Genomic DNA, 12,500 nt, shown 5'->3' on the forward strand with positions numbered 1-12,500 from the left:
AAATGGAGAGAGATGCTATTTGTATCTCTTGGGTCGGAAGACTCCATTATTATCAAGTTGCATATTTTACCTAAATTGATCTATAAATGCAGGACATGTGCAAAAACATGAACCTGGATCCATACCTCACAGTATAGACAGAAACTAACTTATTGTGTGGTTCCTAGCCATAAATGTAAAGCCTAAAACTATACATCTAGAAAACAACATAGAAGAAAATCTTCACATCCTTTGTTTGGATAAGGATTTTTTTTTTATGTGGCACTGAGAGCATGACTTACAAAGAAATCCATAAATTGGACTTCAGTGAAATTAAATATTTTGCTATTGAAAAGACAGTTTTAGACAGTCGGGCACAATGGCACCTACGTTTAGTCCCAGTGACCCAGGAGACTAAGGCTGGAGGATCTCTTGAGCCCAGGGGTTCAAGGCTAACCTGAGAAACGTAGCAAAACTGTCTCAAAAAAAAAAAAAAAAAGACACTGGTAAGACAATGAAAAGTGACAGACTAGACAGAATATTTGCAAATCACACGTCTGATTGAGAACTTGTATTCAGAAAACATATTACTCTAGAAACTAAGAACTCAATTTTTTTAAATGGATCAAAGACTTGAACAGACACTTATCAAAGAATACGTACGATGGTAATAAACGCATGAAAAAATGTTCAGCCTCGTTAGTTATTAGGGAGACACAAACCACAGCAAGTGCCACTGAACACCTACTCGAGTGGCCAGAAACTGAGCTGGATCGTCTGCACGTGGGGCAGCTGGCACGTACCCTGCAGTGGCAATGGAGAGTAGCACACCACTGTGGAAAAGATGTTCTTAAGACGTGGGATGTGCACCTGCCATATAACCCAGCCATTCTCCAGGCGTGTGCCCCAGAGACCTGAAGACATACAGCCACACAAGGACTCATCCACAAAGTTCACAGCAGATCTATTGTTTATCGTCAAAAACAGGAAACAGCCCAGCGTCCGCGAGCAGGTGAATGGATAAGCAGATTGCGTTCTGTTCGTACAGTGGGACATTGCTCACCAATACAAGGAGTAAACTGTTGACATGCGACACCGTAGATGGATCTCCAATGAATTACACTGTGTGGTTGCATTTATATGAAGTTCCAGAGCACGTGAGCCAGCCAGTGTGACCGGAGGGAGCTGCTCCACAGGGGACCAGGGAGGCTCTGGGGACTGACGGGTCTGTTTGTCATCTCAGTTGTGCTGATGGTTATATGGGTGTGTGCACATGTCAGACTTGTCAAGTCACACACTGTGTGCCTCATTGTATGGCAGTTACACTCTGCAAAACACAGTCGTTGTGGGAGGAGGTTATATTGGCATAAGCTTCTAGACCATGGCTGTCCAATCTTTTGGCTTCCCTGGGCCACATTGGAAGAATTGTCTTGGGCCACACATAAAATCCGCTAACACTAACGATAGCTGATGAGCTAAAAAAAAAAAAAAATCACACAAAAAATCTCATAATGTTTTTAAAAGTTTACGAATTTGTGTTGGACTGCATTCAGAGCCGTCCTGGGCTGCATGCAGTCCATGTGCCGCTGGTCGGACAAGCTTCTTTTAGACTAAAACTTGGCAATGTGTGTAAATGTTTCAATGTGAGACTTTTCCCCTCCTGTTCCCCTGACTGCAGTGCAGTGATGCAGTCATGGTTCACTGCAACCTTGACCTCCCCGACTCAAGCAATCCTTCCACCTCAGCCTCCTGAAGCGCTCAGATTGTAGGTGTGAGCCACTACACCTGGCCACAGAACTTTTGATTTTACAGATTCCAGAATTTATCCTATAAAAGTAATGAAGTTACTTAACAAAGATAGATGTGCAAAGCTATGAATTACAGATTGTACTGAAAAAATTGAAAATCCCATTGGTTCAGGACAAATGCCACTTATGTTAAACACACACAAAACCAATTTTTGTGCAGGATCTTTATTTTTGTAGATGGAGTCTTGCTCTGACCCCAGGCTAGAGTGCAGTGGCACAGTCTTGGCTCACTGCAACCTCTGCCTCCTGGGTTCAAGCGATTTTCCTGCCTCAGTCTCCAGAGTAGCTGAGACTACAGGCAAGTACCACCACACACCAGTCTCAGTAGCTGAGACTACAAAAAAGTACCTAATTTTTGTATTTTTAGTAGGGACAGGGTTTCACTATGTTGGCCAGGCTGGTCTCGATGTCTTGACCTCGTGATTCGCCCACCTTGGCCTCTGAAAGTTCTGGGATTACAGGCGTGAACCACCATACCTGGCTTTTTTTTTTTTTTTTTTTTTTTTTTTTTTTTTTTTTTTTTTTTTTTTTTTTTTTTTTTTTTTTTTTTTTAGATGGAGTCTCTCTCACCCAGGCTGGAGTACAATGGCACAATCTCCACTCACTGCAGCCTCCTCCTCCTGGGATCAAGTGATCCTCTCACCTCAGCCTCCCGAGTAGCTGGGACCACAGGTGCATGGCTAATTTTTTTGTATTTTTGCTGGAAACAGGGTTTCACCATGTTACCCAGGCTAGTTTTGAACTCCTGACTCAAGTGATCCGCACACCTCGGCCTCTCACAGTGCTGGAATGACAGGTGTGAGAGCAGTGAGGTCGTGAGAACAGTGCCCAGGAGAGCAATCAGGTCGTGCTGAGGCTGTCCCCGGGAGACCCAGAGCCCTGGGCTGTACCTTCGACCATTCCCTGCAGGCTCCCCACTGTCCAGCCTGGAAAGCAGGTAGGATGTACCAAGGGAAGATGATATTGGTAAAGTAAAATTTAGTCCTGTGCTTTGGTTTCATCAAATTTTAGTTTATTTATATTTATTTCTAAAAGCAATTTCAAAAAAAATGCTTAACTCTTTTTAGCAACTTTTTATCTGATAGTTTGCTTTTTCTTTATTTTTCAAAGAGTCTGACCTGTGATCCATCCAAAGAGCTGTTAAATAAATATAATAAGCAGAACACTAGATGTTTATGTTTGCTCTTTCAGCCAAGCCAGTGTAAACACTGAGCTGTTTTTTTAAATCATTTCTCTGCATGATAATTTCTAGGATAGGAAAACCAGGAAAGATCAAGCTAAACATGGAACAAAGGAGAGGCATGCTGGTGACCAGGACCTGCCGGCACCCTTTGCTGCAGACATAAGTGATTTAGGTATGTGTTGGTGAGGGGCCAGGAGAAGAGCGACTCAGAGACTCATGCCTGGAAAATGGGGACTTTGAGAAGCGGGCTCTCATGGGAAGGAAGAACAGTCGGAAGGCATGTGGCCTGTGACAGGCGGCTGCTGTCTCCACCTTGACTGGAGACTTGATGTTTTAGGTTAGATACTTTAAGAAGACTTTTAGTTTCTGGATTCTTTTTTCCAGGTGCTCTTTTCAGAGATGGACATTTTTTAATCCAATTCTAATATTTGAGGGTGATCTCTAAAGCAGCAGAATCAGTTGACAGCCTGTTTTTCTCTCAGAAGCTGTGTTAGTTCTCCTGACTCCTTAACAAACCACAGACAGGTTGAACACAGAGCTCATACCTGTCATCCCAACACTTTTGGGAAGCTGAGGTGGGCAGATCACATAAGCTCAGGAGTTTGAGACCAGCCTGGGCAACATGGCGAAACCCTGTCTCTGTTAAAAAATACAAAAATTAGGGCCGGGCGTGGTGGCTCAAGCCTGTAATCCCAGCACTTTGGGAGGCCGAGGCGGGTGGATCACGAGGTCAACAGATCGAGACCATCCTGGTCAGCATGGTGAAACCCCGTCTCTACTAAAAATACAAAAAATTAGCTGGGCATGGTGGTGCGTGCCTGTAATCCCAGCTACTCAGGAGGCTGAGGCAGGAGAATTGCCTGAACTCAGGAGGCGGAGGTTGCGGTGAGCCGAGATCGCGCCATTGCACTCCAGCCTGGGTAACAAGAGCGAAACTCCGTCTCAAAAAAAAATACAAAAATTAGCCAGGTGTGGTGGTGGGTGCCTGTGGTCCCAGCTACCTGGGAGGTTGACATGGGAGGATTGCTTTGCATGAGCTCAGGAGGCAGAGGTTGCAGTCAGCTGAGATCACGCCACAGTACTCCAACGTGGGTGACAGAACCAGACCCTGTCTCAAAAAAAAAAAAAAAAAAAAGCACAGACAGATTATTAAAGGGAATGCTCTGTGCATGTCTTACCCACAGTCAGACTGAGGAGCTGCTCCCTGTCTGTGGCTCTGTTTTGGCCTTTGCACAGCTGTGCTGACACCTGACCTAAGTGAAGACGTGTCCACAGCTGTTGTGAGCTATTTGGAACTCACTGAAACTTTCTCCACTTTGAATACAGTAGATGAAATTCAGACCCCTGAAGCAAGAAAGGTGGAGTTTTTCAATCCAGTACTAAATGAAAATCAGAAGTTGGCAGTTAGAAGGATTCTGAGTGGTGACTGCCGTCCCCTCCCGTATATTCTCTTTGGACCGCCTGGGACTGGAAAGACCGTGACGATAATAGAGGCTGTCTTACAGGTAAGGACAGCAGCGCTACTGGGGTTGTGGCTCTGTGCTGCTGTTCACACATGACATCTGTGTCTTCAGGAAGTGAGTCTAGATTGTAGAATCTGAAAGTGGTAAAGAGCTTGAGAAATACCAGTTATTTCATAATATTAAGTCTATTTGTGTGGATATATAGGAATTTAAAAGCTTATTTCATAGGTCTAGAAAGAAACTCATTTTTAGCCTAGTAAACTATTCTACCAAATGATGAAATTTTGCTGCAGAAAAGAAGTTACCCTTATAGTAGCTACAGCCACCATTCTGCAGAAGTTTTAGATCTCTTCATTTGTGATGGAAGTTAAGTTTATGAAAATATTGTATATAGATGCTTCTTGACTTTTGATGGGGTTACGACCAAATAAATGCATCGTAAATTGGATTCATCAAGGTATGACTCGCTGTAAGTTGAGAAGCAGGCTGACTGGGGATGGCTTTCACACCATCATCAAGTCAAACCATCATCAGTTGAAGACCATCCACATTTAGCGTGATTCAGGATTCAAATTGGCAAACAGCTTGAGTGCAGAATTGTATTGCATGCCAGATGTGTGCAGGTTAATCTGACTCTGTTTGCCCTGGGAGGTGGTTTAGAATCTTAGAGAGTGCAGAGAACTTTCCCATCTAACCCAAGTCTTGGCAGCAGTGTGATGAGGCCGAGCCGTGCCTGGGTCTCAGTGGGTTGGGGGCTGGCATCTGAGCCCACGCAGCTGAGTCCCTGCACACAAATATGCATGCTGAGGTTAGACTCCTAGTTTCCACCTTGCGGTATGGATGTTCCTGATCCTTGGTCTCTTGTGTGTCTTTGATGAAGGTACACTTTGCCTTGCCGGACAGTCGGATTTTGGTCTGTGCACCTTCCAACAGTGCCGCTGACCTCGTGTGTCTGCGGCTGCATGAGAGCAGGGTGCTGCGGCCAGCCGCCATGGTCCGGGTGAACGCCACCTGCAGGTTTGAGGAGGTAAGCCCTCAGTGCAAGCAGGCAGGGGCAGCAGAACCCCTCCCTGGAACATAGGAAATGCCGAGTGGGCAGGGGAGGGCAGGGGTAGGGGGGGTGGGCAGAGAGTTGCCACAGAAAGCTGTGTTGAGAAATGGCTCTGTCCTGGGTCCTCTCTTAGCACTAAATGGTGGAGTTTGATTCCTGAATATTTCATCACATTCTCACTCTGTGTGAGTTACCAGACCTATCGTGGGCATTCGTAGTGTTGTTAAATTATCACATCCTCTTTTATTCAATCCCCAAATGTATTGTTTCTTAGAGTTTCCTTGGTTTGGCTTTAAATGTCCCTTTAAGGAAATTTTAAGTTGCTGATTTGCTTATAGAGTGAAGTATTGCTTTTGTTTTTTATTCACTTATTTTTTTGAGATGGAGTTTTTGCTCTTGTTGCCCAGGCTGGAGTGCAGTGGTGTGAGCTCAGTTCACTGCAACCACCACCTCCTGGGTTCAAGCAGTTCTTCTGCCTCAGCTTCCCAAGTAGCTGGGATTACAGGCTTGTGCCACCACATCCAGCTAATTTTGTATTTTTAGTAGAGACAGGGTTTCACCATGTTGGTCAGGCTGGTCTCGAACTCCTGACCAAAAGTGATACACCAGTCTCCGCCTCCCAAAGTGCTGGGATCACAGGCCTGAGCCACTGTGCCCGGCCTGAAGTATTACTTTTAAAAAAGACATTGAAAATAGCTGGGCGTGGTGGTGCAAGCCTGTAATCCCAGCTACTCAAGAGGCTGAAGCAGGAGAATCGCTTGAACCCAGGCGACAGAGTTCAGTGAGCCGAGATCGTGCCACTGCACCCCAGCCTAGGTGACAGAGCAAGACTCCAACTCGAAAAACAAAAATAAAACAATAGAAAATGTACAAAGTTGTTTTGGGGAAGGATCTGTAGGATTATGTGTTATATTTGTGGCTCTGGAGTTTCTAAAACATAGACTGAATTGATAAGTATGAAATATTTTGAGAAAAAAATCTTAAATTATGACTTAGATATAACTAAGAAGTGGCACCAGGGCAGGGTTCCCTCTTAGAATTATTTTAGGCCTGGTGATTCCATCCAGTTTATAGAATTGCTTAGTAATTGGAAAAGTAAACTAACTCCACCCCTGCTTGCCCCCAGATAGTTATTGATGCCATCAAACCGTATTGCAGAGATGGAGAAGACATCTGGAAAGCCTCGCGCTTTCGGATAATCATCACCACGTGCAGCAGCTCAGGGCTGTTTTACCAAATAGGAGTGAGGTGAGCCCTGGACGTGGAATTCGCGTGGGGTCTCCCAGGACAGAGGTTGGTGTCCTCTCCTAGCTTCCATCTGAGGGGCGGATGACCCAGGGACTCAGTGCTCAGGGAGGGAGGCAGGGCTATGGGTGAGAGGCTGTGCTTGAATGGAGCCAGGGAGGCTGAGACCCCAAGGACTCTTATGAGCCAGCAGTGGATGGGCAAGCAGATGGACCAGCATGTATTGAGGCCCTGCGGTTGGAGAGCACTGAGGTCTCCCCAAAGGGAACTGCGGAGCCAGAGCCTGGTGAGCAGAAGCAGCCGGAAAGGAGTGGTAACGGGGAGGCCTGGAGCCTGGGCCTGGTGGGCCTTGGAGGGGCCTTTGAACTGACCTCTGGCGAGGTGGGAAGCCAGTGAAGGGCTTCTGAACAAGAGAGTGAGTCACTTGTTCAGGGGAGGCAGGCTGCTTAGGAAACAGCTCAGCTCTGTAAGGTCAGATCTTCGGGGACCATTTGTGCCCCTGGCTCTGTGGGCTTTGCGGGGGGGACAGGCGGAGGAGATGCAGCAGCATAGGGTGCCATCTGTCATAGGTGGACCCTCCTGGGGGTTTGGAGGAAGGGCTTTGAGCCCAGGGAGCCTGAGCGCGGAGCAAGGCACTCTGAGACCCCAGTGCAGGGAGGTGGGGTCTGGGAGGCAGCAAGCAGCTTCCACGCAGTGAGCAGAGCCAGGCAGTGTAGGGGGCACCAGGCTGAGGGTGAGAGGAAGAAGCCAGGGCCTTTGAGGAAAGCCCACCCTTGATGGCCTAGAAACAGGTCACCCTGGGCAGTGTCCAGTGTCACAGTGGTCGTGTGGGTGACCACAGGAGGTGGGCCTCACCTGGGCCCACACATGTCCCCCACCTGGATGTGCTGTGGGCTCTGGGGTCTGTCAGCTCCACACGGAACAGAGGCACAGCCGACCTGTCACCATGTGTTATGAGTGGTCTAATTGTTGCATTTTACTCATATACATGATGTCTTTTCATCATGAGATTAGTAAAATATGAATGATGAGACACTTTACTTTTTTGTTGGTTCAAATCTTCAAATTCCACCATGTCTTTTACACTTGGAGCATATCAGATTCCAGACCAGCCACAATGCGGTGCCCGATAGCCGTGTGTAGCTACTCGGTTGCACAGCACAGGTCTGAACGAGAGGGATTGTTTTTGTTCATGTGTGTTGATGAGTCAAAGGTCCAGAGCTGAAGAGCCAGGCCTCACTGGGCTGCAGAGGGCTCTGTGGGGTGGGGCGGGGCAAGCACAGCCTGGACCCTGCACCCTGGAGCTGATGTTCAGGTAGTGGGAGGAGGTGACCGGCCAGGGCAGGCTGCTGTTTCAGAAACGCTCTATGCAGGTGCGGGATAGGTGTCGAAGCCCAGCTGCAGAGGCCCCAGGGTCAGCTGGCTGACAGTGGCTAGAACAGCAGGTCGGGTCTCTTCAAAGGGCAAAGAAGTAGCAGTGTCATCTGGCAAAAGTGACTGCAGTTAATACAGAATTGTAACCTAAATGCTTACATTCTAGGAAAGATACATAATGTTAATTTTTTTCAACAGAAATGGGGACGTGAGATGGGGAAATGGCAGTGTGCTGATTTCCGCATCTGTCACTGGGAGCGGTGCACAGGGTCACTTGTGAAATCCGTGTCTTGAGATTTACACATTCAGACCTGAAGTTAAAGGTCTCACCTGACCATGAGTGGATGCAGGACGTGTTGGGCCCAGCACTGCTGTGAGCAGGAGCCCGCCCCCAGCACAGGTCTGACCATGGGGTCTCACCCCACGGTGGGACACCAGAGGCTCCGAGGTGATGGATTTGCCTGATGTCCCGGGCCGGAGACAGGAGAAACTGTGCTCAGCAGTGAGAAGGCCCAAAGTGTGTCCTGTCAGTTGTTGGCGTGGCCCAGAACTCTCCCTGTCCCATATCTGCTTCCTTGGGCATCAGGACCTGTTTCTGCCCCAACAGCATTTCCCCACTGAGGCCTCCTGACCATAGAGTAGAAGCTGCTGGGCTGGGCAAGCCAGGAAAGCCGGGGTGCCTGTTCCTCAGCTCGTGGCCATATGTGGGGTGGCTCGTCTGCACTCTAGAAGCAGTGTGCCAAGCAAGCTCCTGCTCTCAGTCCCACGGCCTTCGCATGCCAAGAGCTCCACAGCTTCTCCCGTGGGGGCTGAGCCACGGGCCTGGCAGTCGCATCTGACGACTCCTTCCTGCAGAATCCCCACCGTGTCCATCAGCAATGCTGTGGACTCTCTGCCCCTGCACCTCCCTTGTCATGCCTGGACACACAGAGAAAGGAGAGCCGGACAGGCTCCTGCCAGGAGGGGCTGCTCTGTAGCTGGGAACCTCACTGAGTTTGTAGCAGGGGCCAGAATTGTGGGGAGCCATTCTAGAGACCCCATTTTCTTTTTGTTTTTTTTTTTTTTGTTTTTTGTTTTTTTTTGAGACGGAGTTTCGCTCTTGTTACCCAGGCTGGAGTGCAATGGCGCGATCTCGGCTCACCGCAACCTCCGCCTCCTGAGTTCAGGCAATTCTCCTGCCTCAGCCTCCTGAGTAGCTGGGATTACAGACACGCGCCACCATGCCCAGCTAATTTTTTTGTAGTTTTAGTAGAGACGGGGTTTCACCATGTTGACCAGGATGAGACCCCATTTTCTTAATGGCACCTCAGATTAGGAAGTGGCTCCCAGGGCCTCAGCCTGTTAGCATGGCAGGCTGGGCAGTGCCCAGCTAAGTATGGCTCACAAGGATGAGTCAAGAGGAAATGAGCCATCTGTGGCCGCTGACCAGGCCAGGCCTGCTCCCATTGCTTTACAGTGGCCAGCTCAGCTGCTGTCACCTCACCCGCCTCCTGAGGGACACATGGAAGGTGGAGACTCAGAGAGGGGAAGTCAGGACTCAAACCTGGGCATTTTGATTCATCACAGGAGTGAGACGCAGGTGGAGAGCAGGCCAGGAGCCTGTGGCGCTTCCTATGAGCTGCCCCCAGGAGGCGCTCGTGTATTGCGCCCCAGCCCCCACGCCCCGCCCCTTCTTCCCTCCACGTCCCTGGAAACAGACTCTGCATGCAGAGCACCAGGTACTGATGTGGCTTAGCCGACTGCCTCGAGACACCTGTGGCCTTCCTCCCTCGGGCCAGGTGATACCCAGACCCCGAGCGCCACCGCACACCCCGGGCAGCCCCGCTGCGCCCCTGTGGTGCTGAGCTTGGCTTTGCCAGTGTGTCAGAGGCATCAATTGCTGAAACAATTTGGCAGAAATTACCATTTAGAATATCTTTGCTCTAGAGTTGGACATTTCACTCATGTGTTTGTGGACGAAGCTGGGCAGGCAAGTGAGCCGGAATGCCTCATTCCTCTGGGGCTGATGTCAGATGTCAGCGGCCAGGTAAAACCCCACTGCCATGTGTGCTGCTTCCTCCTCGTCCTGTTCTCCTGTGGGGGTAGGGGCTGCAGTCCTGCCATCACTTGTAAAAGGGAGGTTAAGAGCCATTCCAGGTGTTGGGGATGTCGTGTTGAAGTCAGGAATGTGGCCCCCACTCTGGGTGAGCCGGCTGCAGTGCCTGGAGGGGCAGACAGAGCCGGTGCTCCTGCATCTGGCCCACCCACCTCTCAGTCTGCCCTGGCTTCCAGCTCTGTGCGTCCTCGTCCTCCGCTCCCGCCTGCCTCCTCCCTGGGTGCCCCTGATGGTGGCATGGGCATCACCTTGAACTCCTCTGGTTCCCTCACTGTGCACTGCATCGAGGCCAGCTCATCTAGCATCCAGCGCTAGGGGTTTCAGGCTTCTCCTTGGCACCTATCCTAGATGCACATCCCGGTCACCAGGCACTGTGGGTCGGAGCATGAAGGTGGGACCTGGGGAGGGAGCAGGGACTGGTCTGGGCAGAGCAGTGGTGTCAGGTGGCCTCACCAGGTCAAGGCAACCATGGGCAAGGGGCAGACAGAATGGCAGCCACACAGAACCCTTCAGAAGATAGACAGCATCCTTGGGGCTCCTACCATTTTGAGAGATTCGCAGGAGAGAAAGCCAGGCTGCAGGAGCCCGGCAGATGGTAGGACTTCAGGGAGAAGCCAGGAGAGACAGTTGCAAGCCTTGTCAGTGCCCCCTGGTCTCCCAGCCCCTCCCCTCATCCCCTGCAGCCAGAGTGAGCTTGGGGCCATCCTGCGTGCAGCCCTGCTCCCACCTAAGCCTGTAGGAGTCGCAGCGGCACCCTCCCTGCTTGAGCTGAGATGGGCCCTGTGTGTGCAGATCGTGCTGGCAGGAGACCCCATGCAGCTTGGCCCAGTCATTAAGTCCAGACTCGCCATGGCCTATGGGCTGAACGTGTCCTTGTTGGAACGGCTGATGTCTCGACCTGCGTACCAGAGGGACGAAAATGCTTTTGGTGCTTGCGGCGCACATAACCCCCTGCTGGTGAGTCTAGGCGTTCCAGTCCCCAGTTAAGCAGACAGGGGCTCGGGGACAGTCGAGCAGCTCACCCCTCTGTCCAGCTGAGTCACCTCCATCCGTAGGCAGAATACAGGGGAGCACCCACCACAGCACCTCCCCCATCAACAGGAAGTGCAGCCTAGCGCTGATGGCCGAGACTCTGGGGTCAGATACAGTAAAATAAGTTAAAATCTATGTTACTCTGTTAACATGAGAAAAATAGGAAGTAACTTTTATAACTTGAAAAGCCTGCCCTAGAGTGACTGCAGGCAGTGCCTTCCTCAGTGGTCTTCAACCCCGAGTTCCATTAAAGTGCAGGTTCTGGGCTCTCAGCCAACCTTGCACCAAATTCTGAGGGACGGCCTTTGGAATTGTATCTTTGGGAGCCCCCAGCACACTGAGCTTGGGCCTCCAGGGCCCATCATTAAACAGTGAACCAAGTAGCCTCAGTTTGTAAGCCCCTGTAGCCCACAGAAGAACGGTCTCCATCTGATTCCCATTGCCAGTATTAACATCAATAGAAAATGAGGGGCAGTGACCATGGGCAGACTTTGAGGGAAAAGGACTGGAACCCATTCCTGGTTGTCAAGGGTAGGGGGCAGGTAGGGGTCTTCAGGCCAAGGAAGGTCTCATGAGGGACCACCCTTAAGACAGGCACCGGCTGTGCCAGGAGCCCATGAAACTGCCCCCAGGAAGAGAAGGCCGGACATAAGCAGCTGCTGGGCCCACAGGGCACCTGAGAGCTCTGCTGCCCCCAGGAGGTGCGCCTCATCCTCAGTGCTGCTGCGCCCTTCCGTCCACTGGCTGCTTTTCTGGAGGTGTGGGTGCAGGTGACATGGCTGCAGCAAGGGAGACCAGCACGCTGCCGTCACCACTGTCCCCTCCACACAGCCTTCAGGGCAGTGCATGCAGCACACAGCCACAGGTACAGAAAGACCCTGCTGCACAGGGGTGATGGCTTTGTCCTGTGCAGGACCTGGGCAGTGTCCTGCACCCTCCTGCTGGAGCAGCTGCCGACCCCAGGAGGTGACATGCCTCCTTTCTCTTCCCCTCACCTGCCCGTGTCCAGCTAAGGCAGAGGCATCATGACGCTAGGTCACATTTGTAGTTTTGAGTAACACCTTGGAGGCTGGACATGTTCTAGTTAGGTTTGACAGTCAGGAGGCCAATAATGGCGTTCTCGTGCCAGTGTTACCAGAAAGCACCGGTCCTTTACCTGGCGAGTAACAGACAACGCCACGTTGTCTGAAGACCCAGGTTTTCACCAGCACAGGCTTTGTTACTCATCCCAAGGAGGGAGAGCCCTGCGTGTGTTCTCCCCAAGGGACAG

The 12,500-nt window shown here is 50.5% G+C and overlaps 1 protein-coding gene across 1 annotated transcript in view; it reads left to right on the forward strand.

Moving 5' to 3' along the window:
• Nucleotides 1-12,500, forward strand: part of MOV10L1 (Mov10 like RISC complex RNA helicase 1) — a 68,198-nt gene that overhangs the window by 46,701 nt on the left and 8,997 nt on the right. The window contains exons 15-20 of the mRNA XM_037730097.1: nucleotides 3,040-3,142; nucleotides 4,297-4,475; nucleotides 5,314-5,460; nucleotides 6,611-6,732; nucleotides 10,030-10,129; nucleotides 10,991-11,155. Of these exons, the coding sequence (XP_037586025.1) occupies nucleotides 3,040-3,142; nucleotides 4,297-4,475; nucleotides 5,314-5,460; nucleotides 6,611-6,732; nucleotides 10,030-10,129; nucleotides 10,991-11,155 (816 nt within the window). The remainder of the gene's footprint in view (nucleotides 1-3,039; nucleotides 3,143-4,296; nucleotides 4,476-5,313; nucleotides 5,461-6,610; nucleotides 6,733-10,029; nucleotides 10,130-10,990; nucleotides 11,156-12,500) is intronic.

The sequence above is a fragment of the Cebus imitator genome, unplaced genomic scaffold (assembly GCF_001604975.1).
Source record: "Cebus imitator isolate Cc_AM_T3 unplaced genomic scaffold, Cebus_imitator-1.0 Scaffold329, whole genome shotgun sequence".
Classification (NCBI taxonomy): domain Eukaryota; kingdom Metazoa; phylum Chordata; class Mammalia; order Primates; family Cebidae; genus Cebus; species Cebus imitator.